Source organism: Leopardus geoffroyi, chromosome B4 (assembly GCF_018350155.1).
Source record: "Leopardus geoffroyi isolate Oge1 chromosome B4, O.geoffroyi_Oge1_pat1.0, whole genome shotgun sequence".
Taxonomy (NCBI): Eukaryota; Metazoa; Chordata; class Mammalia; order Carnivora; family Felidae; genus Leopardus; species Leopardus geoffroyi.
The window spans coordinates 125,528,136-125,553,126 of record NC_059341.1 but is presented as its reverse complement, the minus strand read 5'-3'; the positions used below and the strand labels follow the sequence as shown (position 1 = coordinate 125,553,126).

General features: G+C 42.2%; 1 protein-coding gene across 1 annotated transcript in view; it reads left to right on the top strand.

The window, feature by feature from the left end:
* Positions 1 to 214: 214 nt before the first annotated feature.
* Positions 215 to 24,991, top strand: part of ALDH1L2 (aldehyde dehydrogenase 1 family member L2) — a 71,807-nt gene continuing 47,030 nt past the window's right edge. Inside the window, exons 1-7 of the mRNA XM_045466164.1 lie at positions 215 to 403; positions 12,494 to 12,638; positions 17,455 to 17,689; positions 20,533 to 20,698; positions 22,424 to 22,525; positions 22,736 to 22,825; positions 24,649 to 24,783. Of these exons, the coding sequence (XP_045322120.1) occupies positions 356 to 403; positions 12,494 to 12,638; positions 17,455 to 17,689; positions 20,533 to 20,698; positions 22,424 to 22,525; positions 22,736 to 22,825; positions 24,649 to 24,783 (921 nt within the window). The 5' untranslated portion in view covers positions 215 to 355. The remainder of the gene's footprint in view (positions 404 to 12,493; positions 12,639 to 17,454; positions 17,690 to 20,532; positions 20,699 to 22,423; positions 22,526 to 22,735; positions 22,826 to 24,648; positions 24,784 to 24,991) is intronic.

The following is a 24,991-nucleotide window of genomic DNA, read 5'->3' as shown; positions in this document are numbered from 1 at the left end:
CCTGTGTACCTCGCAGGGTTTGAGTAACTGGAAGGCGATCTCCCAGCTGGTAAGTACCTGGGCCACAACTGGAAGCCATCCCTCCCTCTGGGTACCAGCGTGGCACCGGGATTGCGGCCCAGCGCCTCCCAGCGGCCGGCGCAGGCCCCGCCCAGTCGCAGGGGATTGGCCACCCGAGCCCGGCCAGCTGAGGAGGCGAGGCCGTGCCAGCCGAAGGGGCGGGCCATTGGGCTGGTCCCAGGACTGGCGGACCCGGCGAGCAGCTATTGAGGCCCTCGGGCGCTCGGAGGCTGCAGGCCGCGCGGCCAGGCTGAGCCCCAGCCGTCGCGCCGCCGCCCGGGCGCTCCCTTCCATCATGCTGTGGCGGGGCAGCCAGGCGCTCCGGCGCTTCTCCACCGGCCGGGTGAGTCTGGTCCCGGGCTAGCGTCCTGGCTCTCTCTCACCGGGGCTGCTTTCCAGACCCCCGGGAGGGGCGGGCGGGTCGGGAGGGTAGGGAGGGCCGGGCAGCGGGGCTGGGGGTGGGCAGCGATGTTCAGGCTTTGCTAAAAGCCAAGACAGCGTTTTAAAACTAGGAGACTGCCGAGAAGGATCCGGAGAGGGTCTTGAGTATGGCTTGCCAGGCGAGCCATTGTCTTCTCCGGGGAAGGGGCTGAGGATGCGGCTTTTGAACATCTACGGTCTGGCTGGGATTGACAGGGTGGGGACAGTCACTTGGCAAGGGGGACAGGGTCAGCTTCCTTTCCTTTTTTCATTTCAATGATGGCATCCCTGGTTATGAGATGGAGCTGAAGTACAGGACCGAAACCGTTTCTGGAGGACAGTAGTATTCAAGTCAGCCGCGTGGTCCTGGGCGGCCTGGGAGTGGGGAGCCCTGGCATTGAGGATCCATTCAGATTTGGGCCCTCGGAGCTGGTGGCTGCAGGCTCATTTTTCGCGAGTTACAGGCGGCAAGATTGCTATGATTACCAGACGCTGCAGAAGCAGCCACTCTGGAACATTATTAAACTGTAGTTAAGAAACGAGCCGTGGCCCAGCCCCGCGCCTTAGAATTGCATCAGCTCCTCCAGAAATGGAAAGAGAGCAGACACGTTGCATGTGACCCCTGGGAGAGATGCCTCCCTGCATTTAGGCAGACTCTAAACTGTTTAGGGAAGGAAAAAAAAGCATGTCATGTACATCATCTCTTCTATAGGAAGTGCATGCTTCCTGGTCTGTGAAAGAATTTGCTTTTCAATTCCTCTTCTTTGCCAAAGCCATATGTGCATGTATACAAATCCAGACGTAAGAAACTTGAAGGCGGAGAGAAGTCTTGAATAGCACCAAGAACCGGCAGAACGATGCATACATGGAAAATCTTTTGTCTCCCAGACGACCCCAAATAATGAGGATTCGTCGCTTTACCCCATCCAGTCCTAGTTATTGGGGAGTATTCGCCCTTTTAAAGAATAAGAAAAAAGAAACCTGCTCTTGGAGAGCCTTTGCTTGCTCTGAACTCCTCCTTAGCGTTCTCCCGCCACGTGGCACCTGGGGATGTGGATTGGATGGCACCGAGAGCAGGGGCTTGTGCCTGCCTATTTTATTGGCCTCCTCTGTCGACACCTTTCATTGAATTCCCTTTTTTGGAGTGCAGAAGGGAGTCTCAAAGAACGAAAAGATTGCAATAGTGGGGTTTACATAAGATTTCAGTAATAAAGTTGAACATCCCAGGTGGCAAATGACATGAACAGAAACATGCATGTGGGGAAGCACCAGGCACCGTCAGGGGTCTGGGGTCTGACTGTACATGTGAAAGAGCAGCGACATTCGTTTGGGAAGAAGACAGGTTCTTCCATGGCCAAAAGGAAGACATGGAACAAGTGAAGTGTTTGGGATATTTTACTCCATAGAAAATGGGGATCCATCCTTTGGACGGTATTCTAGTAAGAATTGTCCAAAATCAAGCATGGCTAGTGGGAGCGTAAAAAGGTGCAGCCACTTTGGAAAGCTGGCGATTTTTTATAAAGTTAAACATACACCTATAATATGGCCCAGCAATTGCACTCCTAGGTATTTACCCAAGAGAAGTGAAAACTCATGTTCACACAAATACCTATTTATGAATGTTTACAGAGGCTTTGTTCATTATCACCAAAAACTGGAAACAACTTAAATGTCCTTCATCTGGTGACAGAATAAACAGTGGATAAATCCATCCCTACATGGGAATCCTACTCAGAAAAAGAAAGAGGAAGGAACTCCTGGTGTGTACAAAAGCATGGATGAAACTCAGATGTGGGTGCTGAGTGTCAGAAGACGGACTCAGAGGGCTATGTATTATATGATTCTGCTTATGTGACATTCTGGAAAGAGTAGAACTATACAGTGATAGAAAAAAGATCAGTGGTTATTAGGGGCTGGACATGGAGGAAGCATGGACTATGAGAGACTGTCAGAGGACAAGAAGGAATATTTTGGCGGGGGGTGGGGGGTGATGGAACTATTCTTTTTTTTTTATTTTTATTTTTTAAATTTATTTTTGCGACAGAGAGAGACAGAGCATGAGCAGGGGAGGGGCAGAGAGAGAGGGAGACACAGAATCCGAAGCAGGCTCCAGGCTCTGAGCTGTCAGCACAGAGCCCGATGCGGGGCTCAAACCCATAGACTGTGAGATCATGACCTGAGCCGAAGTCGGACGCTTAACCGACTGAGCCACCCAGGCGGATGGAACTATTCTTTATCTTGATTATAGCAGTGATTAGGTGACTGTGTGTCTATCCAAACTCCCAGAACTATCCACTGAAAAGGGTGTATTTTACTGCGGGTAAAGCATACCTTCATCTTTAAAAGTGAAAAAAATCACACGGTTTTTTTTTTTGTTTGTTTGGTGTTAAAGCAGAATGAAAAAAAAAAAAAAAAGAATGACAAATTTCTTAGAACCTAGCAAAATCCAATGGGAAAACTAGTTTATAACACTTCCTGCTAGAGTCGATTTTTTCCATCCTCGGTCTTAAAGAAGTGGACTCAGAAATATTTAATGATTTTGGCTTAATGATGTGGCTGGATCTTTTTAACTACGGCCACTATCGATAGCAATAAACCCTTTGTCTATAGTTAGTGTCGTGCACTTCCATTATCTTGCCTGGTTCACTGCTCCTTAATTTCTCCCCATGGGGGGGGGGGGTATTATTTAGCCTTCATACTATTTGGCACTTTGTAATTTAGCTTCCTCTGCCAGTGTCTGGGATAAGTCTGGCTGGTGGTTCTGGGTTCATAGCCTGGTTCTGGAACTTGAGGTTACTCTATGATCCAATTTAAGAGGTTGGACCCCTCCCTACTTCTTGGAACCAAGTACTGGTTTATACCCTAATTCTAGCAACCTGGTCCTTGTTTCTGAATTACCTGACCCCCTGCTTTCATGTCAAGTTTGTTTTGAGGACCTTCAAATTCAACTTCAAACCATATTTGGTTGTGTACTGAGCACTTGTTCTAAATCCTGAGGATATAATTATTTAATAAATAATAATAATAATAATATAATATTAATAATAATAATAATAGGTAGCATTGACATAGCACTTAATATGCACCAGACACTGTTATAAATGCTTTACATTTATGCACACTTAATTTGCTTACTATCTCAGTGAGGTAGGTACTATTATTACCCATTTTACAGATAAAGAAACTAAAACTCAGAGAAGTTAAATAACCTTTTTAGAGTCTCACAGCCAAAAAGGATAAAATAATAAACAAGAAATAAACTATCCCTGCTTTCAAAGAGTCCATAGATTAGTGGAACAAATGATTAAACTTGTGGTTAAAGAATAATAATAGACAATATACCAAAAAGGAAATACAAATGGATAGTGCAATATTAAAAGGCACTCAACCAAACCAGTAATCAAGGGAATGCAAATTAGAACAAGATATAAGATTTCACTCATCACATTGGGAAAAATCATAGAAGTTGACAATATTGTGTGTTGACAGGAGTGAGAAAATAGTTCCTCAAATATTCTAGAAGCCAATTTGATGGTATCCATTAACATTTAAGGTTTAAAAATGATCCTACAATTTCATTTGTAGATATCTGAGAAAAGCACTCCTGCATGGGCACAGGAAGCATGTACCAGGATACCCATTGCCATAGTATTTGTAATAATGACAGACTGGAAGCCAAGCTGTTCCTCAATAGGGAAATGAACAAATAAACTGAGACATAGCTACGCTCTGAAATGCTGTGCACCAATTTTAAAGAATCAATTATATGTACTAACAAAGTTATGGGACATGACACGTAATATGACTCAATTTGTGTTATTTTTAAAACACAAAATAATATTTTATGTATACACTTCGATATATGTAAATGTCCAGAAAAGGTCTGTAGGATGCACAGCAAACCATGAAATGTTTTTTTCTGGGGTGGAGGGGGAGAGGGAACTGGGACTGGGAGACTCCAGTCTTATCTGTGATTGTTTCATTTAAAAAAAATTTTTTTTTACATTTATTTTTGAGAGACAGAGTGAGAGACAAAGCACAAGCAGGGGAGAGGCACAGAGAGGGAGACACAGAATCCAAAGCCTCCTCCAGGCTCCAAGCTGTCAGCACAGAGCCCGACGTGGGGCTTGAACTCATGAACCGTGAGATAGTGACCTCAGCTGAAGTTGGATGCTTAACCGACTGAGCCACCCAGGTGCCCCCCCAAATTTTTTAATGTGTATTTATTTTTGAGAGAGAGCAAGCACATGCGAGTAGGGGAGGAGCAGAGAGAGAGAGGGAGGGGGACAGAAAATCTGAAGTGGGATATGTGCTGGCAGCAGGGAGCCCAATGCAGGGCTCGAACTCAAGAACTGTGAGCTCTTGACCTGAGCCGAAGTCGAACGCTTAACCGACTGAGCCACCCAGGTGCCCCTGTGATTGTTGCATTTTTAACAAGGAGATTGTGTGTATATGTTATATATGTAATTAAAAATTAATTTTAAAAATTCTATGCAATGAGAATATTATAGATAAATGCAATGCACTGAAGTCCTCCCCTTCTAGCAGGGACTGGAGTCCATCCCTGGATCTAGTCCTTTGGACTCTTTCCCTACTTTTACCCAATCTTTGACATGTTCTTTGGTCACCAGCTGCACCCAATCTTTAGGTGCAAGGCATCCCCAGCTGGCCTCACATGCTAATAGATCCTGTGTTGACATCTCTGTTTTAAAAACCTCTTACCAGGGTACCTGGGTGCCTCACTCAATTGAGCATCCAACTCTTGATTTCAGCTCAGGTCATGATCTCATGGTTTGTCAGTTCGAGCCCCGAGCCAGGCTCTATGCTGACAGCGTGGAGCCTGCTTGGGATTCTCTCTCTGCCCCTCCCCTGCTTATACACACACTCTCTTTGTGTGCAACTAACAAAGTTATGGAACTTCCTCTCTCAAAATAAATAAACATTTAAAAATAAAACTCTTTTATCCTTTTTATGATAAAAAAAATGTTGGCCAAGGGGTGCCTAGGTGGCTTAGTCGGTTAAGCATCTGACTTCTGCTCAGGTCATGATCTGACAGTGAGTTTGAGCCCCGCGTCAGGCTCTGTGCTGACAGCTTGGAGCCTGGAGCCTGCTTCGGATTCTGTGTCTCCCTCTCTCTCTGCCCCTCCCCCACTCATGCTCTGTCTCTGTCTCTCAAAAGTGAATAAATGTTTAAAAAAATTAGAAAAAAAAATGGCCAGATATCCAAGAAAGTCCTCATTAATACGTACTTTATATGATTACACAATGGGGAAAAAATCAAGTTGCACAAGTTTGTCATTTATGGTGGTGTCTTGAATCTTGTTTGAATCTTACACAGATTTACATCTATGCAATGTAGAAGTTGTTGTTTCTGATGATTAGTATGAGGGTTTGTTACAATAAGTACCATGGGCTTTTACGCTATTCCAAGCTACCTCCTGTGAATGTATTGAAGGTGGCTTATTAAGTCAGCTTTTATTTTCACTGTGTATCTGCTCAACTCTCAAACTCAAGAGGGGTGCCCACCCGAAGTTAATTCATGCCTCGCCTGAATTTGTGTTAATAGAGAAATAATATAGCATCACTCTTGTGCTTAAAATCATTCATTCGGTGGATCTCACTGTCTTCACAATAAGGTCCAAATTATTTGCTGTAGACAAGGCTGTCCCTAATAGGTCTTCTGACTCTCCCTAGAGAGTCACTTGTCATCACTCCCCAACTTCCAGTATCGGACCCACTTTACCCACTCCTTCACTTCTTTGTAAATGCCACCGCCTCTGCCTGAAACTTCCCAAGGACCTCCGATAATCCCCGCCCTTCTCTTGGCCAACTCTTAGGATGAGCGCTCTAAGATTCAGTCAAGGAATTCTTGGAAAGTCTTCCCCTTTCCACACCCACACTGTGCTTTCCTGTCCAGCTCTATGATACTGATATGTCTTTACTGATTCCCTGCTAACTGGCAAACTCCTGAGGGCAGAGACCATCTATGATACTGATATGTCTTTACTGATTCCCTGCTAACTGGCAAACTCCTGAGGGCAGAGACCAGTCTTCTTTGTGCTTTTACTGTAGGGATTCCCCCCCCCCCCCAAAAACGCCCATGGAAGCTAAACAGGCGAGCAAATGAAGGATTTGAGCCTGAGGGATCAAAAGGCCATATCCAACCAGAGGAACGGGGGCAGCCGCTGCTCAGCTCTAGCTGACTGTTGCTACGTCGAAGTGTAGACCATGGTTGACAAACCTCCTGAGTTCTAAAAAGAAGTCAGAAATTCAGCCTGCTAATGTGAAAGCTCCTAAAAATCTTATCACAGTTCTTTTACAAATGCTCTGTGGGCCGAATAAAATACTCTTGTGGGACAACTGATTTGCAGTGCCTACCAGGCCCTGGGCCCGGAGCATGGTAAATGCTCAGAACATGTTCGTTGAGCACGTCTTGCACACTGTCAGGCATGATTTGGGGCACCGTGAGCCGCATGTTCCACAAGGTGCTAGGCATCTGGATGTCTCTGAAAAATTGACTTGGTCTTATTCTTCGGTAAAACTGTCAGTTCTCACAATTCCTGACGTGGAGAGCTTTGGCCTTGTTTTACACCCCACTCAAATGGTTCTGTAACGGTATCGTCTGCTTCGCAAAAGCGTTTCGGATCAGGGCTGACTTGTAGTGCTGTGCCATTAGGCTTTCTATAGAGGATTGTGTTTTGGTTTTTGGTTTTAATCCTTGGAGCATAATCAGAATTCTCATTAATTTGCTTCCTGAAGGAGTCCACCAGGATGTGGATAGCCTGGGAATGCAACATTGAATAGTTTAAATAGCAGAACTCTGGGGGTGCCTGGCTGGCTCGGTCAGTAGAGCGTGTGACTCTTGATCTCAGGGTTTTGAGTTCAAGCCCCATGTTGGGTGTAGAGATTACTTAAAAATAAAATCTTAAAAAAAAAAAAAAAAGAAGGCAAAAGTTCTGTTCCCTGCCCAAGGCTCTTCTAGGCAGAATGCCATCATTAGAGAAATCTAAGATAATGGCACTTACCGCCAAGATTTATAAATGCTGTGGGTGGTTTTATGCCTCCCTGTCTTTCTCACCAATATAACAGGCACTTATAAGTGCCTCAAAGAATGTTCTCTGGTCACCAGATCCAGCCTACAAATGAATGGTGCTTTCTCCCCTGTCAGGACCACCATGGTATTTCCTTAGAAAGTCTTATGGAACTATTTCCCACAATTAACCTGTCAAACTGTTACCATATTTTTCTTTTTAAAAAAAGGGGGTTGGGGAGGGAGGACAGGAGTGCCTGGGTGGCTCAGTTGGTTGAGCATCTGACTCTTGATTTCAGCTCAGGCCGTGATCCCAGGGTCACGGGATCAAAACCCAAGTCGGGCTCTGTGCTGAGTGTGGATACTGCTTAAGATTCTCCCTCTCTCTCTCTCTCTCTCCCTCCCTCCCTCCCTCTCTCCCTCTCCCCCTCTGCCCTTCATCCCTGCTCTCAGGCTCTCTCTCAAATAAAAAATAAAATAATATAAAATATTTTAAAATGGGGGGCAGACCTTCAATATAGGAAAACAATAGAAGCTTATCTGCTGAAGTGTGATAGATCTGAGTTTTGCCTTCTGCCCGTGGTTAGCCCCGTCTGCAGGCAGTTTACTTGACTTCCCTAAGCCCTGTGTGTTCTCATTTGTAAAATGGGTTACTGTGAGGTCTAAAGGCATAAGTAGTTGATAAAATGTTTTAAATTGATTAACAGAGCTCAACGTGGTGTTGGGCTCATGGTACATTTCCAGTAGGAAAGTTCCATCATCAACATTTTTTATTTACCTAAGTATTACTTGTGGCATAATAATAATAATAATAATTAACATTTGTTGAGCATCCACTATTGCCACACATTGCACTAATGCATTAGGTGATAAATTAGATGATAAACTAATGCATTAGATGATAAATCCTTTTAACAACCTTATGAAATAGGTACTATTATTTTTTTATTTTTAAAGAGTTTTTTAAGTTTTTTTTAATGTTTACTTATTTTTGACAGAAAGAGCGCGCGCGCATGAGTGGGGGAGGGGCAGAGAGAGGGAGACAAGATCTGAAGACAAAATCTGGATCATGACCTGAGCTGAGATCAAGGGTCGATGCTTAACTGACTGGGCCACCCAGGTGCCACTAGATACTATTATTATTCAGATTTTAATTGATGAGACCCAGTTCAAAATCCTATGGCCTGGGGCGCCTGGGTGGCGCAGTGGGTTAAGCGTCCGACTTCAGCCAGGTCACGATCTCGCGGTCCGTGAGTTCGAGCCCCGCGTCCGGCTCTGGGCTGATGGCTCAGAGCCTGGAGCCTGTTTCCGATTCTGTGTCTCCCTCTCTCTCTGCCCCTCCCCCGTTCATGCTCTGTCTCTCTCTGTCCCAAAAATAAATAAACGTTGAAAAAAAAAATTAAAAAAAAAAAAATCCTATGGCCTGTGTTATGGAAAAACAAAGGAAACTAATAACCAGAGTTAGAAGCTGAGAGCTGCCACTTAGTAGCTGTTTGACTCCAGGCTATATCTTAACTTCCAGGTGTTTTAATATCTTCATCTATAAAGTGGCTTAGGGATGCCTGTCTCCAGGAGTCGTCAGCGATCAAAATGAGGTAATATATATGAAATACCTGGCACTTACAAGGGTCTCGTTAAAATGTTGACTAAGGGGCGCCTGGGTGGTTCACTCAGGTCATGATCTCACAGGTTCATGAGTTTCAGCCCCACATCGGGCTCTGTGCAGACAGCTCGGAGCCTGGAGCCTGCTTCGGGTTGTGTGTCCCACCCCGCCCTCTGCTCCTCTCCTGCTCACGCTCTGTCTCTGTCTTTCTCTCAAAAATGAATAAATGTTTAAAAAAAAAAAAAAAGTTTGCTATTATTTCCACCCCTTCTTCCTGATCCAAGCTTCCCAGGGTAGAACCTTTTTGCGAAGCAGGTAGGCACAAGCTCTCCATACAGCACAGATTCTCTGACTTTAGTGTGCCTCTCAGTCGATGGGGAGCTTGTTAAAATGCAGCTTCCTAGTGCCCCGCGTCTGACTCAGGAGATCTGGAGTGGGGCCCAGGAACCCACACTTTTAGCACATCCTCCCCACTGATTCTAACACAGCCATCACAGCGTACGTCAGTCCTCAGATCACACTTGGAGAAATAAGAATACCCCAGTCTGGTGTTTGGGAATTATGCCAACTCATTATAAACGCACTTACCATCCTAAAATCCGAACATGTCTCGGTGTTGGAAACTCACTTTTGTAGCTTCAGCTTTAGCATGAAGCTCAGAAACTGTTTCAGTGAATGTAGCATTTCTAGAGATACTGACATTTCTTTAAATGCTGACTTTCTACGGGAGCGTGGAATCTGGAATTGAACTCCAAATACCCAGGTGACAGCTGAGCACAGCTTTACATTTGAACCATCTCAGCCTCTTAGCTCTTTTGTGTGCCAAGGGTAGCATTTTAGAAGGCTTAAACTATTTGGTGTTGGTAGCGGTGTGAGGCAAAGCCGGATTTTTAAGATATGCCATCATGTCTGTTCTAGTTCAAGCCACAGCATAAATGATAGGATTTGGAGATGGAATGCTTACAGAACATTTTGATTTTTCTGATAAGAGTAAATGAAATAATCACGTATTATCTGTAGGCAAACTATGCTGTTGTTGCAGAGTTAATCTGTTTGCTTGAAAATATTTGTTAGATGTTGAAGCTGTAGGCTCTTTGGGGATACAATCTTTGGCTGGCCCTGGAAAAGATTTTTTCAAGTAAAACCTTCATTGTTTTCATTATCAGCTCAATTACAGGGAACACGTGAACCCATATGCTTTTAAGTTCATGCCTAAAAAGGGATGCTGTCTATGCCCTCAGTAAATTGGGAAATAAGGGAAAATTGTTTCCTCATAATCAAATTTTCACAGTGAGGCTTGACTAATTTAGAATGACTTTCTAGTACATTAAAGAATCCCATTTAGAGTGAAGGGGAAAAATATCTAAATCCAAGTCCTGTGGAGCTGTGTTCTTTTTTTTTTTTTTTTTTTGTAACATTTATTTATTTTTGAGGGAGACAGAGACAGAGTGTGAATGGGGAAAGGGCAGAGAGAGAGGGAGACACAGAATGTGAAGTAGGCTCCAGGCTCTGAGCTGTCAGCACAGAGCCTGATGCAGGGCTTGAGCTCACAAGCAGTGAGATATGACCTGAGCTGAAGTTGAGCACTTAACCGACTGAGCCACTCAGGTGCCCCATTATTACCTTAGCTTTGCAAAAGATTCCATTTGGGGAGAATTTACAGGAGATATAATTGCTTAAAGAGAATTCTTTAAAACTACAACCCCTTAGCACTATTCTTGTCTAAATGGTGTCTGTACTTCTTGATAATCAATGTACTTTTGTACATCAGTGTTAATCTTCTAAAAGGAAGAGAAAAGAGATGAGTGGTGGGAGCTCATTTTTATTATTTTATTTTTAAGTGCATACATAGGCTTTGAAGTCAGACAGAGCTGGATTCAAGTCTCACCTCTCCTCCTTTTTGCCAACATGACCTTGAGGATATAATTGACATTTCTGAGCTGTGGTTTCTTCATTCATAAAATAGTGTAAAATGGGAGATAATCAAACATGATAGTTGCAATGATCAAATGAAATGAAATGATGTACAGGTCTTAATTCTTTACCTGAAACCTGAAGGACACGGGCACCTGGGTGGCTCAGTTGGTTGAGCGTCCTACTTTGGCTCAGGTCATGATTCACTGGTTCATGGGTTCAAGCCCTGGGTTCGGCATTGTGCTGACAACTCGGTACCTGGAGCCTGCTTCAGATTCTGTCTCTCTCTGTCTCTCCTCCACTCACATTCTCTTTCTGTCTCTCAAGATAAATAAATTAACATCAAAAAAATTTTTTTAAACCCGAGGAACAAAATATATTTAGAGATTCAGAATTACATTTTAGAAAGTCAATGTGGTACATAGATAGTACATTACATATAATTCACAGCAGGGTCTGGGACAGTATCTGTAACCAAACACATTGATTTTTCTGCAGCAAAACATACAAATGTTCATACAGTCCTTACGAATACTATAATTAAGATTATAAATAGCAGTATGTCAGCCCAGGTCAAATTTGAGACAAAATGAATGTGCACAAACTTACAAGAAAGCTGTAAGGACTAAAAAGAATATTCCACTGGAGCAATCCAGGTTTTGAGGCCTAAGGAATTTGGGCCACTTGCCAAAGATTTTGGAATTTTGGACTATATAAAGAAACATGGAACTGTATCTAGGATGTAGCAAAACCTCTAAGACATGATTGAAGCTTTTACCGCAACAATCCTTTGTGTCAGATACTGCATTGAGCCTCTTACGTGTTAATATTAAGTCATCTGCTTCAATCAAACTTGTGTGAGGTTGGTGTTATTATTCCCATTTTACAGGTGAGGAAAAAAGGCAACAGAAGTTCGTCGCTTGCTTAAGGACACCACGACTAAACAGGAGTGACACTTGATTTTGATTTCGGGTAGTCTAGCACTGGGGTCTGCCTGTGACCCCTGTGTCATACCACATGTTAGCTCTTGGCCTCTTCTGGAAGTTAAGAGATGAGTCCGGCTCTTCTTTCTATATTGCAGGGCCACAAAAGCCATTGTCCTATTGAAACAGATCTTGCTCAGAATTAAACTCCTTTTAACTATGAAACTTACCCTTACTTGTTAACATCCGGCTTCATTTCACCGAGGGGTTGGAATGGCTTGTAAAATATATGCGATCCCAATGATTATGATGAATAATCAGGGGGATTAGAGCAAAGGGGAAAAAAGGAATACGTCGGCGTCACATTATTTTCACTACTGTTTATGTGTAATGTAGCCTAGGTTCAGCGTGTGTCAATAAAAATTTTATTTTGTAGATCTGTGTTGTTTCCTCAAGTCATTTTGCATGATTGGAAAAAGAGTGTTGGTGACCCATATGTCTTCTAACCATGCCGACGTCTGTCATCATTGAATTGCTTCACAGGCCTATTTCAAAAACAAGCTGAAGCTGGCACTTATTGGTCAGAGCCTTTTCGGACAGGAAGTGTACAGTCACCTCCGCAAAGAGGGCCACCGAGTTGTGGGCGTGTTCACGGTTCCAGACAAGGATGGCAAAACTGACCCTCTGGGTGAGTGTATCTTGGAACAGCTGAATCAAGGACTCTGCACTGACCCAGCTGGCTCAGGCCCCAGCTCAGACCTCTTATGCCTTGTTGGCATTTCTAAAGCTCTATTTCTTTGCCACAGCTCCCAAAGACCCAGACTACCTGCCTCCCCCCTGGATTCTGCTTCACGCACTCTGCCTCTTGAAAGCCTTCTCAAGCTAAGTCTGTTTGCAGACTCAAAAATGCTCCCTTGTCTGTGGGCCCCAAGACAAAGATGCAGGCCCCCACTGTGTTAAGAATTTCTCCACTTACCTCCAAGGTCCCTCAGAGGAATTTTCAGGTTTATGTTTTTTTCTGAACTACACTTGTGACTTTCCAAAGGTATTATGAAGCATCTAGAATAATGTCTGATTCAGAGGTGCCGATGGAATTGAAGAGAGGACCGCATCCAATAATAGAAATTGATGTGGGGTCATAAAGAATATATTTATGTCAGAACAATTATAGCGTGGCTGCTTGGCTCTTAAGGTAAGGTAAAGAAGATAGCCATTCTCAAAGCAAACCTACAATGAGATTCTGATTTACAAGTATGCAGTTGACCCTGAACAACACAGGGGTTTGAGGTGCTGACCCCCTACCTAGTCAACACTCCACATATTACTTTTGACTCCCCCAAAACTTAACAAAAAATAGCCTACTGTTGACTAGAAGGAAGTCTTAACTGTTAACATAAGCAGTTTATTACCACATATTTTGTATGTTATATGTATCGTATACTGTAGTCTTATGATAAAGTAAGCTAGAGAAAAGAAAATGTTATTTAAAAACTCATAAGGAAGAGAAAATACATTGACGGTACTATATTTATTTAAAAAATTCACATATAAGTGGACCCACACGGTTCAAACCTGATTGTTCAAGAGTCAACTATAGTTATGTTGAGGACGGGTGCAAGACACGGAGATAGAAATGGTGTACAAATTGTACAGATAGGGCATAAGAATGAGCAACTAGCTATCCTGGCTTATAAATCAGATCTTCAGAAATCACTGGAACAATGCGACATATTGGCTGATAAACACTGATCAGTGATAACCCTAAAATTGTACCCTTTTTTCTTGGAAGAAATAGTTCTGGGGCTTATCCTATCTTGTTCTACTTTTAAAAATATTATATTTTAACATTTTTTTCAAGCGTCATGCTAAAAAAAAAAGTTGGGTCAAAGAGCACATATGCATATATGAATTTAATCACTTGATTTAGAAATTATCCTTGGGGGGGGCACCTGGGTGGCTCATTCAGTTGAGTGTCCATCTGACCCTTGGTTTCAGTTCAGGTCATGATCCCAGGGTCGTGGAATAGAGCCCTATGTTGGGCTCTATGCTGAGTGCGGAGCCTGCTTAAGATTCTCTCCCTCTGCCCCTCTCCCCCACCCCTGTGCGTGTGCACGCTCTCTCTCTCTTTCCCCAAAAGGAAAGAAAGAAAGAAAGAAAGAAAGAAAGAAAGAAAGAAAGAAAGAAAGAAATTATCCTTGTTTCAGAAAAAAGCTATCTATCCCAACCTGGGGAATTCTGAGGGAATCTGCCTCATGAATTTGGACCTGGTTCCAAAGACAGAAAGGGACAGATGCCTATTACTGGGACTATCTGTCCTATTATTAGCTATTTGCAGCAGCTTTGTGGCAGGGGGGGATATTTGGGAGGACTCATATTTGGGATATCAGATTGGCTGTTGAATCAGGGAAGCCCCAAATAATATTAGCTTAAGTAACATGGAAGTCCATTTCTCAAGTCTGAGTTGGCCATTGGAGCTGTTGTGGCAGCTCTATATTTATCACGACGCAGACTCTTGCTGTTTGTTGTTTTCTTATTGTCAACACTGGGCTTCCAACTCATGGTCCAAGATAGCTGCTTTTTAAAAAAAATTTTGTTTAATGTTTATTTATTTTTTTAGAGAGAAAGAGACAGAGTGTGAGCCGGGGAGGGGTAGAGAGAGAGAGGGAGACAAAGAATCTGAAGCAGGCTCCGGGCTCCGAGCCGTCAGCACAGAGCCCGATGCAGGGCTCGAATTCACAAGCTATGAGATCATTACCTGAGCCGAAGTCAGACACTTAACTGACTGAGCCACCCAGGCTCCCCCAAGATAGCTGCTTTAGCCCCAACTGTCCAGTCTGCATTCTAGCAAGCGGGAAGGGAAAGATGGGAAGCAGAAGGCAAGCCTTTATCCCGAAGTTGCACATATTATTCCCATTTGTATCCCACTCGCTAAAACGTAGTCACAGCCCAAATCTATTTGTAGGATAGACAGAGAAACATAGATTTTATTCAGGGTGGCTATGTGCTCAGCTAAAGTAGAAGAATCTTTGCTAGAGATTGAAGGGGGACAGCTAGCAGTCTCTGCCATGTACATGAACTTCAGAAGAATTATAAGCATGTGACTCTTAAAATTCCTTTAAAAGTATGGCCTGGGAAACTTACTTTCCCTAGTGTCTGGTCCCGGGGCCGGGACCTCCTTTCCATTCGTCGTGGCCATTTGGGCTGCTAGCAAAACATAGAAAAGAAAAACTACCAATTTGACTTGTAGAGTAGCCTGGGATGTAGTACAGCATATAGTTAACTGTATATGTGCTGGAGTCATGCAGTTAATCTGACTCTGCCACTTACTAGCTGCATGAGGTTGGGCAAGTTGTTAAAACCCACTAAGCTTAGTTCAACAGCACCCATCTTACATGGGTTAGATGACATAATGTATATAATGTGCTCATCCCTGTGCCTAGTTCATGAAAAGGGATCAAAATGACAGTGGCAAACTATTCTTGTTATCAGAATAGCCAACTAGAGCAGTGGAAAATAGCCCTGGGGCAGCCACAAATCACTATGGAAGGATCATAGCCTATCTCAATGTAGTAGATTTTTAAAATGAAGACTTCTAGGTGTGCCTGGGTGGCTCAGTTAGTTAAACATCCAACTCTTAATTTCAGCTCAGGTCATGATCCTATAGTCATGGGATTGAGCCTTGCATTGGGCTCTGTGCTGACGGCATGGAGCCTGCTTGGGATTCTTTCTTTCTCTGCCCCTCCCCCACTTGTGCTTGTGCACACACTCTCTCTCTCTCTCTTTCTCTCTCTCTCTCTCTGTATCTCAAACTAAATAAACTTAAAAAAAAAATGAAGACTTCTAAGTTTTTCATTTGATTTTTCTTTCCCAGTTTAACGTCGCACAGTTTCCTCCCAATTTCACATTTTTTTACCACCATTTATTCATTTTCTTATTATCTGAAAATGATTTATTTACCATTTTTTGAACATTTTATGAACATTATTATACTGGTCTCTCACATCCTTCCAAGTGTATTGATCAAGGCATCAGCGTGATGGCTAGATTTCTTCAGGACTCACTTAAGATTTGTAACTATGCTTTCTGGTGGAGGCATTATCCCCTCCAAAGTCAACGAAGGTTGATTAAATGGGGGAGAAAGGAAAAGGAGCCCAAAAATACAGATAAAAAGCCTTTCTTAAAGCTTTAAAAAATTGCCTAAAATGTAGTTGCTTTGTATTGTTGGTGGAAAATAAATATATATACTTAATATATGTAAGGTATGTAGTTAGTAAAAATGATATTTTATTATGGAAAAAAAATGAGCTGGTGCTACCGGCACTTTGGAGGGCCATTCCTTTTCCACACAGAGGTAGATGGAGCTGTTCTTTGGGGAAGAGAGAACATTTTCCACAGGAATGAGCCTCAAATCTTCTCCAGTATGGCAGAACCCTCACGAGGAGCATGTATTCTCCATTCTTGGCCTCTCTCCTCCACTAATTTATCTGACTGGTGAATTTGGGAGAAGGAACTAGATAATAGACAAGCCCAGCTCAGATCAAAAACGTCCTCTCTTCGTCTTTTGGGATCTGCCTGTTTGGTGGAGAAAATGTGTTCTCATTATAGTTTGCTCTGTAATAAAAATGACTTCCCTCCAGGAAACAGGCATGGGATGGGACTCATGGTTTTCCATCTGTGCCAGAGGCTGAGTACGTCTAATCTGAGTGGTGATATAGCAGCACTTGGCTCCAAATCTAAAAAACAAACAAACAAATATTCTTTAAGTGGCTATATCAGTAATAAAAGTATAATTTTTTATCTGTAAAAGAGAAAAGCTTTAGTTAAAATTTTAAAATGTTGGGGCACCTGAGTGGCTCAGTTGGTTAAGCATCTGACTCTTGATTTCAGCTCAGGTCATGACCTCACAGTTTTGTGAGTTCAAGCCCTGCATCCGACAATAAGTGTGGAGCTTGGTTGGGATTCTCTTTGTGTCCCTCCCACCTCTTGCATGCACCTGTTCTCTCTCTCTCAAAATAAATAAACTTAGAATTTTTTTAAATGTTATGTAGCCACAAACTTTTTTTTTAAGTTTTATTTATTTATTTTTGGGAAGTGGGGGCAGAGAGAGAGAAAGAGAGAGAGAATCCCAAGCAGACCCCGTATTATCAGCTCAGAGCCTGATGTGGGACTTGATCCCGTGAACCGTGAGATCATGACCTGAGCTGAAATCAAGGGTCTGATGCTTAACTGACTAAACCACCCAGGCACCCCTAGTCACAAACTTTTGAGTTTAAATATATTATGCCTCAAATATATAGGTAAAAAATCGCATTAGAAAAATGGATGGATCATGATAAAATTGTAACAGGTCAAATTCTGGTGACCATCTAAATTGTTCTTCAACATGTTTTATTTGTCAATGTTTCATGAAGCTGGAAAACTGCAATGTGTGAATCCACACATTGCACATATAAACTTATGGCCAAATTTTTTTTAATGAAAATCGTTTTCTCTTTCTTGCTCAGCTTTAGCTGCAGAGAAAGATGGGACCCCCGTGTTCAAGTTCCCCAGATGGAGAGTCAAGGGCAAGACCATAAAGGAGGTGGCAGAGGCCTACAAATCTGTGGGTGCTGAGCTAAACGTGCTTCCCTTCTGCACACAGTTTATCCCCATGGATGTAATTGACAGCCCAAAGTACGGCTCCATCATATATCACCCCTCCATCCTTCCCAGGCATAGAGGAGCCTCTGCTATCAACTGGTGAGCATTTTTTTAAATTACAGAGAAGATGGGCCTATTTCCATTGCCTATAATCTTCTATTTTTTTTACCTAGGGGATCAAGGAACTAGGTGTGCTTGAGGAGGTGTGAGGCCCTGATTGATTGCTACTATTGCATGAACTCCCCTGAGACATAGAGGTGCAGCATGGGCTAGATAGCATTTCCCAAGAATAGTCTATGGAGTACTGGCTTCATTAGGTTTAACTAAGTGACTGAGCAAACAAAGGTTCTATAGTCAGACAAGTTTGGTTTATGATGGATTTCTTGATCACAGGACTTCTTAGAACCTATTATATGTGTTGAGTGAGAGAGCATTATAATCTCTAGGAGGGAATCTGAGTATACAATGTTCCCAAACTTATTCGACCATAGAACTGTTTTTGCACAGAGAATCTCAAGTACATGTCAGGAAATGCTGAATTACCTGAAATTATCTTCTTTGTTATCTGTCTTCTGTTCAACTTTAAGCTCCTTGAGGGAAGTGGCTCTGATCTAACATTTTTATTGCTGTAGGTACACTTTTCTGCCTTCTCTCCTTTACCTGTGCATCTCCTTGATATCTCTCAGTGTCAAGTTATTAATTAGGCAGAAAACTACACTTAGTTTCAATGTGGTGAATAACACTTCATTGTATTTGCATGAATTGTTTTTTTTTTTTTTTTTTTGCTCTTTTAAATGGTACTGTGTGGTTATCTTTGCATTTAAACTTGTATTTTTTCTCATTTCACATTTCTTCTACATGCAGAATCACTGGGTCAAAGTATATGAATGTTTGCAAGTCTCTTGATAACATAATGCCAATTAATTCCTCAATATTTCTGAAAAGAGTGATTGATTGATTGATTCATTGACTTAGATCTTGCTCAATTGGTAGCTCTGAGATTTAAAATTATTTAGGTCATATTGCAAATGACATATCAGATAAAGGGTTGGTATCCAAAATCTACAAAGAACTTAACAAACTCAACACCCCAAAAATGAATAATCCAGTGAAGAAATGGGCAAAAGACATGAATAGACACTTCTCCAAAGAAGACATCCAGATGGCCAACTGACACATGAAAAAATGCTCAACATCACTCATCATCAGGGAAATACAAGTCAAAACCACAATGAGATACCACCTTACACCTGTCAGAATGGCTAACATTAACAACTCAGGCAACAACAGATGTTGGCGAGGATGCAGAGAAAGAGGATCTCTTTTGCATCGTTGGTGGGAATGCAAGCTGGTGTAGCCACTCTGGAAAACAGTATGGAGGTTCCTCAAAAAACTAAAAATAGAACTACCCTATGACCCAGCATTTGCACTACTAGGTATTTATCCAAGGGACACAGGTGTGCTGTTTCGAAGGGACACATGCACCCCCATGTTTATAGCAGCACTATGAACAATAGCCAAAGTATGGAAAGAGCCCAAATGCCCATCAATGGATGAATAGATAAAGAAGATGTGGTGTATATATATACAATGGAGTATTACTCAGCAATCAAAAAGAATGAAATCTTGCCATTTGCAACCATGTGGATGGAACTGGAGGGTATTATGCTAAATGAAATTAGTCAGTCAGAGAAAGACAAAAATCGTATGACTTCACTCATATGAGGACTTTAAGAGACAAAACAGATGGACATAAGGGAAGGGAAACAAAAATAATATGAAAACAGGGAGGGGGACAAAACAGAAGAGACTCATAAATATGGAGAACAAACTGAGGGTTGCTAGAGGGGTTGTGGGAGGGGGATGGGCTAAATGGGTAAGGGACATTAAGGAATCTACTGAAATCATTGTTTCACTATATACTAACTAATTTGGATGTAAATTTTAAAAAATAATAAATAAAGTTAAATCAAAATAAAAAAAAGAAATTATTCCACAAAAAAAAATTTAGGTCATAAACATGGATGATGTCGATATTAGCCTGTTCTGTGATATACTTTTATATGTATTTGTTCACATATTCAGCTTATTGGTTGTATTATATGCTCTTAAGGGCCAACATTTTCTTTTTCTTTTTTTGTTTTTTAAGTTTATTTATTTATTTTGGGAGAAAGAGAGTGTGTGCGTGAGTGTATACATGAGTGGGGGAGGGGCAGAGAGAGAGGTAGAGAGAATCCCAAGTAGGCTCTGTGCTACCAGTGCAGAGCCCCACATGGTGCTCAGTCCCATGAACTGTGAGATCATGACCTGAGCCAAAATCAAGAGTCAGATGCCCAACCAAGTGAGCCACCCAGAAGCCCCCAGGGCCAACATTTTCTCTTAGGCTAAGCTTCCTAGAGCATAAAATACAAAGAGTTGGATTAACCAACCATCTTTTACTATAATTTACATGGACAATCTAGAGCTAATTCTAGCTCTGACACTTATATCCAAATTATATCATCTCAATTAATAATCAGTTCTCCTTTACTGAGTATCTTCCGCTTTGTTTTCCTTTATCTTATTCTGCCTAATACAGGGTCAACTATGATGTAGGAATTGGACCCAGGTGGGCAAAATTGCTTGATGCCACAGTAGAAAGCTGGCAACTGGCAGTTAATGAGTGGTAGTAATGATGGGCTCCAGTGCCCTTTTGAATAGACTAGCAGTCATTAGTGTGTATTAACAAGAAAGACTATAGATATGGGAATGTACAAAATAGTGGTACCATTAAGTAGTGATTTTATGAATGCTGACATCTCCTGGCTTTGCTGTTAATTTCTCATGGTAGCTTCCCTCACTGTCTACTTTCCACTATAACTATCTTGTACTTTAATATCACTAACGCATCACTTTGTCATACATTATACCAACATTTTAAGTTGAAGCTCTTCTTTTCACAGGACTCTAATTATGGGAGATAAGAAAGCTGGGTTTTCTGTTTTCTGGGCTGATGATGGTTTAGACACAGGACCCATCCTTCTTCAGAAGTCATGTGATGTTGAACCCAATGATACAGTGGATTCACTTTATAATCGGTTTCTCTTTCCTGAAGGAATCAAAGCCATGGTTAGTATATTTATGCCATCGAGAAGAATTTAGTAAACCTTTAAGATTTTAGAAATATTTTTCTTTTTTTGAGAATTTTCCTATATTAATTGTTATACACAGTATAAAGCTGAAAAACAAAATTAGATTTTATATTTGCCAGTAGGATGGTATATTTAGGGTGGAAATCTGAATGTTAAAATTTCTTAGTTTGTGAAGCTATCCTGTTCTTCTGAGAGCACTGATAAAATGGATGAAGTAGCAATGAAATGGCTTCATTTATTTTGCCAAATACTTGAATCTCCAACCCTGTTTATAATGACTAATTGTATAGAAGTGTACAGACTCTTAAGAAATTTTGCTATGGAAGTTGGACTTCCTTCAAAAGTATTTGAAATCAGTCTATGTAACAGGGCGAAATTTGGCATTGCTTCATTTTTTCAGATGTGCTCTGGGTAAAAAGCTCAAAGCACATGCACCACAACATAAAAATATATTAGCTTGTAGAAATACTGAAAGATAATTTCAGTGTCATTTAATTTTTTCCGAGTTCGATATATATAGTAGAAGCAGCCACATAGAGATGGACATTAGGAAAAAGCAGCAGCTATGGATTTAGGAGGAAAGACAGAAGTGATTTGTTTGTATCATTTAATGATTAAGAGAGTAGGGCACTGGTGTCAGAAAGACACCAAAGTTCTCATTCTACTGCTTACCTGTTGTGACAGTAGGCAAGTCACTTAGCTTCGCCAGCCTTGGTTTCCTTATCTGTAAAGTGTAGATAACTGCCTGACTTACAGGCATGCTATGAAAATTAGGTAGCATTTGTGTAACGTGCCTGGCACACAGTAGGTGCTAAAAAATGATCATTACAATCAAAATAGTGTTGGGTGTGTTCAGTGGCATTTGCTCAAGCCCAGATCATGTATCCAATGATATTATAGCTACAAGTGGGCAAGTGAATGAGTTATGAACTGGCCCTGTTCTCGGGTCTCTCCATCCACATACTTTTGGGGGGTGGGTGTTGGTCAGCAGCTGTGTATGCTGAGAGCGAGGTCTGGGAACTGAAGCTCAGGTAGGCCTCCCCATGAAGGAGAGAGACTCTCAAGGCAAACGAGAATCTGGCACAGAAGAGAATTCAGGACACATCCCAAAGGCAATCAAACTCATGGGTAGATTTTAATTATTTTTAAATTTCAGGTGTCCTACACTAGAAAGTAAGTTGAATTTCTTAAATATAACAACGTACCACTTTCTAGAATCATCATGATAAATAGAAATCACTCACAGTGACTTATTTTACAATTATATTACTGAAATTCCCACTGGGTCATCAAGGGATGTTGAAATTTGTTGAAACAAGGGAGTCATTTTTAAGAGTACAGGCTTGATATTGGCAATAGGTAGACTTGGATGGAGATCTTGCTTCTGATGCCTATTGGCTACCTCTGCTCTTGAGCTAGTTGCTTCACTTGTCTAGGCCTCGTTTTTCTCATCTGTAAAACCAGAATAATAATATCTACCTGGCAGGATTGGTGTGATGTCTGCAAAGGATATTTTCTATGAAGTAGCTATCACATTGCCTGGCACATAGATGGACCTGAAGAAATGGTAGTTGTCTATTATTATAGTCTGACTCTCTGGACAGATTTCTATGTAGCAATTCTGTTTTGCAGAGCTTCAATTAAACAGATGATGCCATTGCTGACCATTGGGCTATAACCCAGATAATGTTTTTGGCTTTAGGTGGAAGCTGTTCAACTCATAGCCGATGGAAAAGCTCCTCGCATTCCCCAACCAGAAGAAGGAGCAACATATGAAGGCATCCAGAAAAAGGAAAATGCTGAGGTATTTATATCCACTCAATAATACACCCCAAAGTTCTTGGCCATTTACCTTTAAGTAGTTCCCAATGTACAATTTCCTGGCCAAAGGGTAGATCTCCAATCCAGCCTATTCTATGCTTACCCAACCCCACTTCCACCACTGATGGAGAGAGATGTTTCTATTGCTTTTGACACTCGTAGCATTAGGAGATTCAGCTTTGTGCTTTCCTAGATTTCTTGGGATCAGTCTGCCGAAGTTTTGCATAACTGGATCCGAGGTCATGATAAAGTCCCTGGAGCTTGGACAGAGATAAATGGACAGGTATGTGCCAGGGACCAATTTTGTGTGTGTGTGTGTGTGTTACCTTTGTAAAAGGTATTACACATAAGTCCTCTGGTTCTTTCCTTGGTCATGAAGAGGGTCTGTGATTCTAGGTGTATGTGACCAGCTGGATGAAAACACCCTCATCTTTACTCGTACTGAGCATTTGCTGTGAAGCAGATGCTAGGCACAGCCTCTGCTCTCAAGGAGCCTTCAGTTTTATAGAGAAAGCAGAGAAGTGAATAAGCACTCACAAGGCAATAAGACAAATGCTATCCTTGAGGCCCAGACTCAGGTGCAGTAGGAAAGGCTTCCTAGAAAAGCTGGTCCATTTGTTTGCCCTTCAAGAGGTCAGCAGGTAGAGAAGGAAACAAAGAAGCAAAGACCCAGAGATAGGAGAGTGTTACCCAGTCTAGGAGTCCCAAAGAGCCTCAGGTGTGAGAAGCAGGTGGGAGAGGTGGCGGGGGGTGGGGGGGCGGGGAGAAGCAGGGGAGGAGCAGGAAGGGCCTTATAATCCCTGGGAAATCTCAACCCAACTTGGCTCTCAGGTTTCAGCTCTCCTTGGGAGTTCCCTGACTTCACAGGCCCGTGCTGGCCAGGTTGGGGGACCATCCTCCTGATCCAACAACCCCCTACCTGCCTCTGACACAGCGTATTATATATTGTCAGGGTCTCTTTATTTATCAATCCCCCCACCCCTACTAGGCTTTGTACTCCATGGGGCAAGGACTTCATGTTATTGTCTTGATAATATCCTCACTTAAGCAGGATTCTTAGTATGTATTAGGTGCCAACAAAAATATGTGGGATCAGGAAGGACCAAGAGAGGGAGTTTAGTGCAGTAGTTAAGTGAGTGGCAACTGAAGCCAGAATGTTTCTGTTAAAATTCTGGCTCTGCCACTGTTTGCTGAGTAATCTCAGGCAGGTTACTTAAACAGTGGGGCTTTGGGTTCCTTATTGCAAATGGGACTAATAATAGCACCTGGGTGGCTCAGTTGGTTAAGCATCTGACTCTTGATTTTGGCTTGGGTCATGATCTCACGGTTCAGGGATCAAGCCCTGCATCGGGCTCCACTAACAGCATAGAATCTGCTTGGGGTTCTCTCTCTCCCTCCCCCCCCCACCCCGCCCCTCTCCTGCGCATGCACACACACACTCTCTCTCAAAATAAATACACTTAAAAAATAATAATAGTGTCTCTTTTATTGGCTACAGGTCATTGTGAAAATTAAGTGAGTTAATACATGTTAATTCATTTACATACTGAGTTCTGGGCATGTGTATTCAATAAATGTTAACTATTATAATCTTCAATAGATGATAGCTAATAGTCATAGAATTACAATCACAAATCAATTACCATCACGTTTTCTTAGTTACAGTCTGGATCCAGTCCTGTTTCCATGAACTGACCCACAAAGCACCCTGTACTTCCCATCAGTAATCGCACTGGACTGTAATCATCTGGTTGCTACCTGCACCTGCCCTCACTGACTCTCTGCCATCACCACCTCCCCTCCCCTTTGAAAATCGAAGTCTGCAAGACCTTTTTGTCTCGTTTACCTTCGTATCTATGTGAAGAAATGATAAATGTCATCTGGTTGTGAGGCATTCTTGAAACTCTTCAGTCGTACATTCATAAACTATCTCTTGCTCGGTGTCGTTTCCACAGATGCTTGATATAGTCTCCCACATTGGGGTGTTCCGATTTTATCAGAGATGATGATTCCAACTGGAGCTTTTTTGCAGGGAGTGCTGTTTGCACACACCCCTGTTTGTAGGTGTAACGCCCTCATTTCACATGGGTTTGATCTCTTTATTAGATGGTCACGTTTTATGGCTCGTCATTGCTGAAAAGCTCCGTGCCTTCTGGAGAACCACTGGAAATCAAAGGTGCCATGAAGCCTGGTCTTGTTACCAAAAATGGACTTGTTCTTTTTGGTAATGATGGAAAAGCAGTGAGTGTTCAATATGGTCACCTATAAAGTAACGTTTTTGGTTTCCTTCTATAACCCAAGCTACTAAGGAAATACCTTTTACAAGGTAATCCAGCTTTGCAGTGGGACATGGGAGGCTCGAGATACCCATGCCCTATTTCTGTCGGGGGATGAGCTGGCTCTGTGTGCCTAGTTGAGAACAAGTCTCCCTAGGATGAGCCTCAAGGAC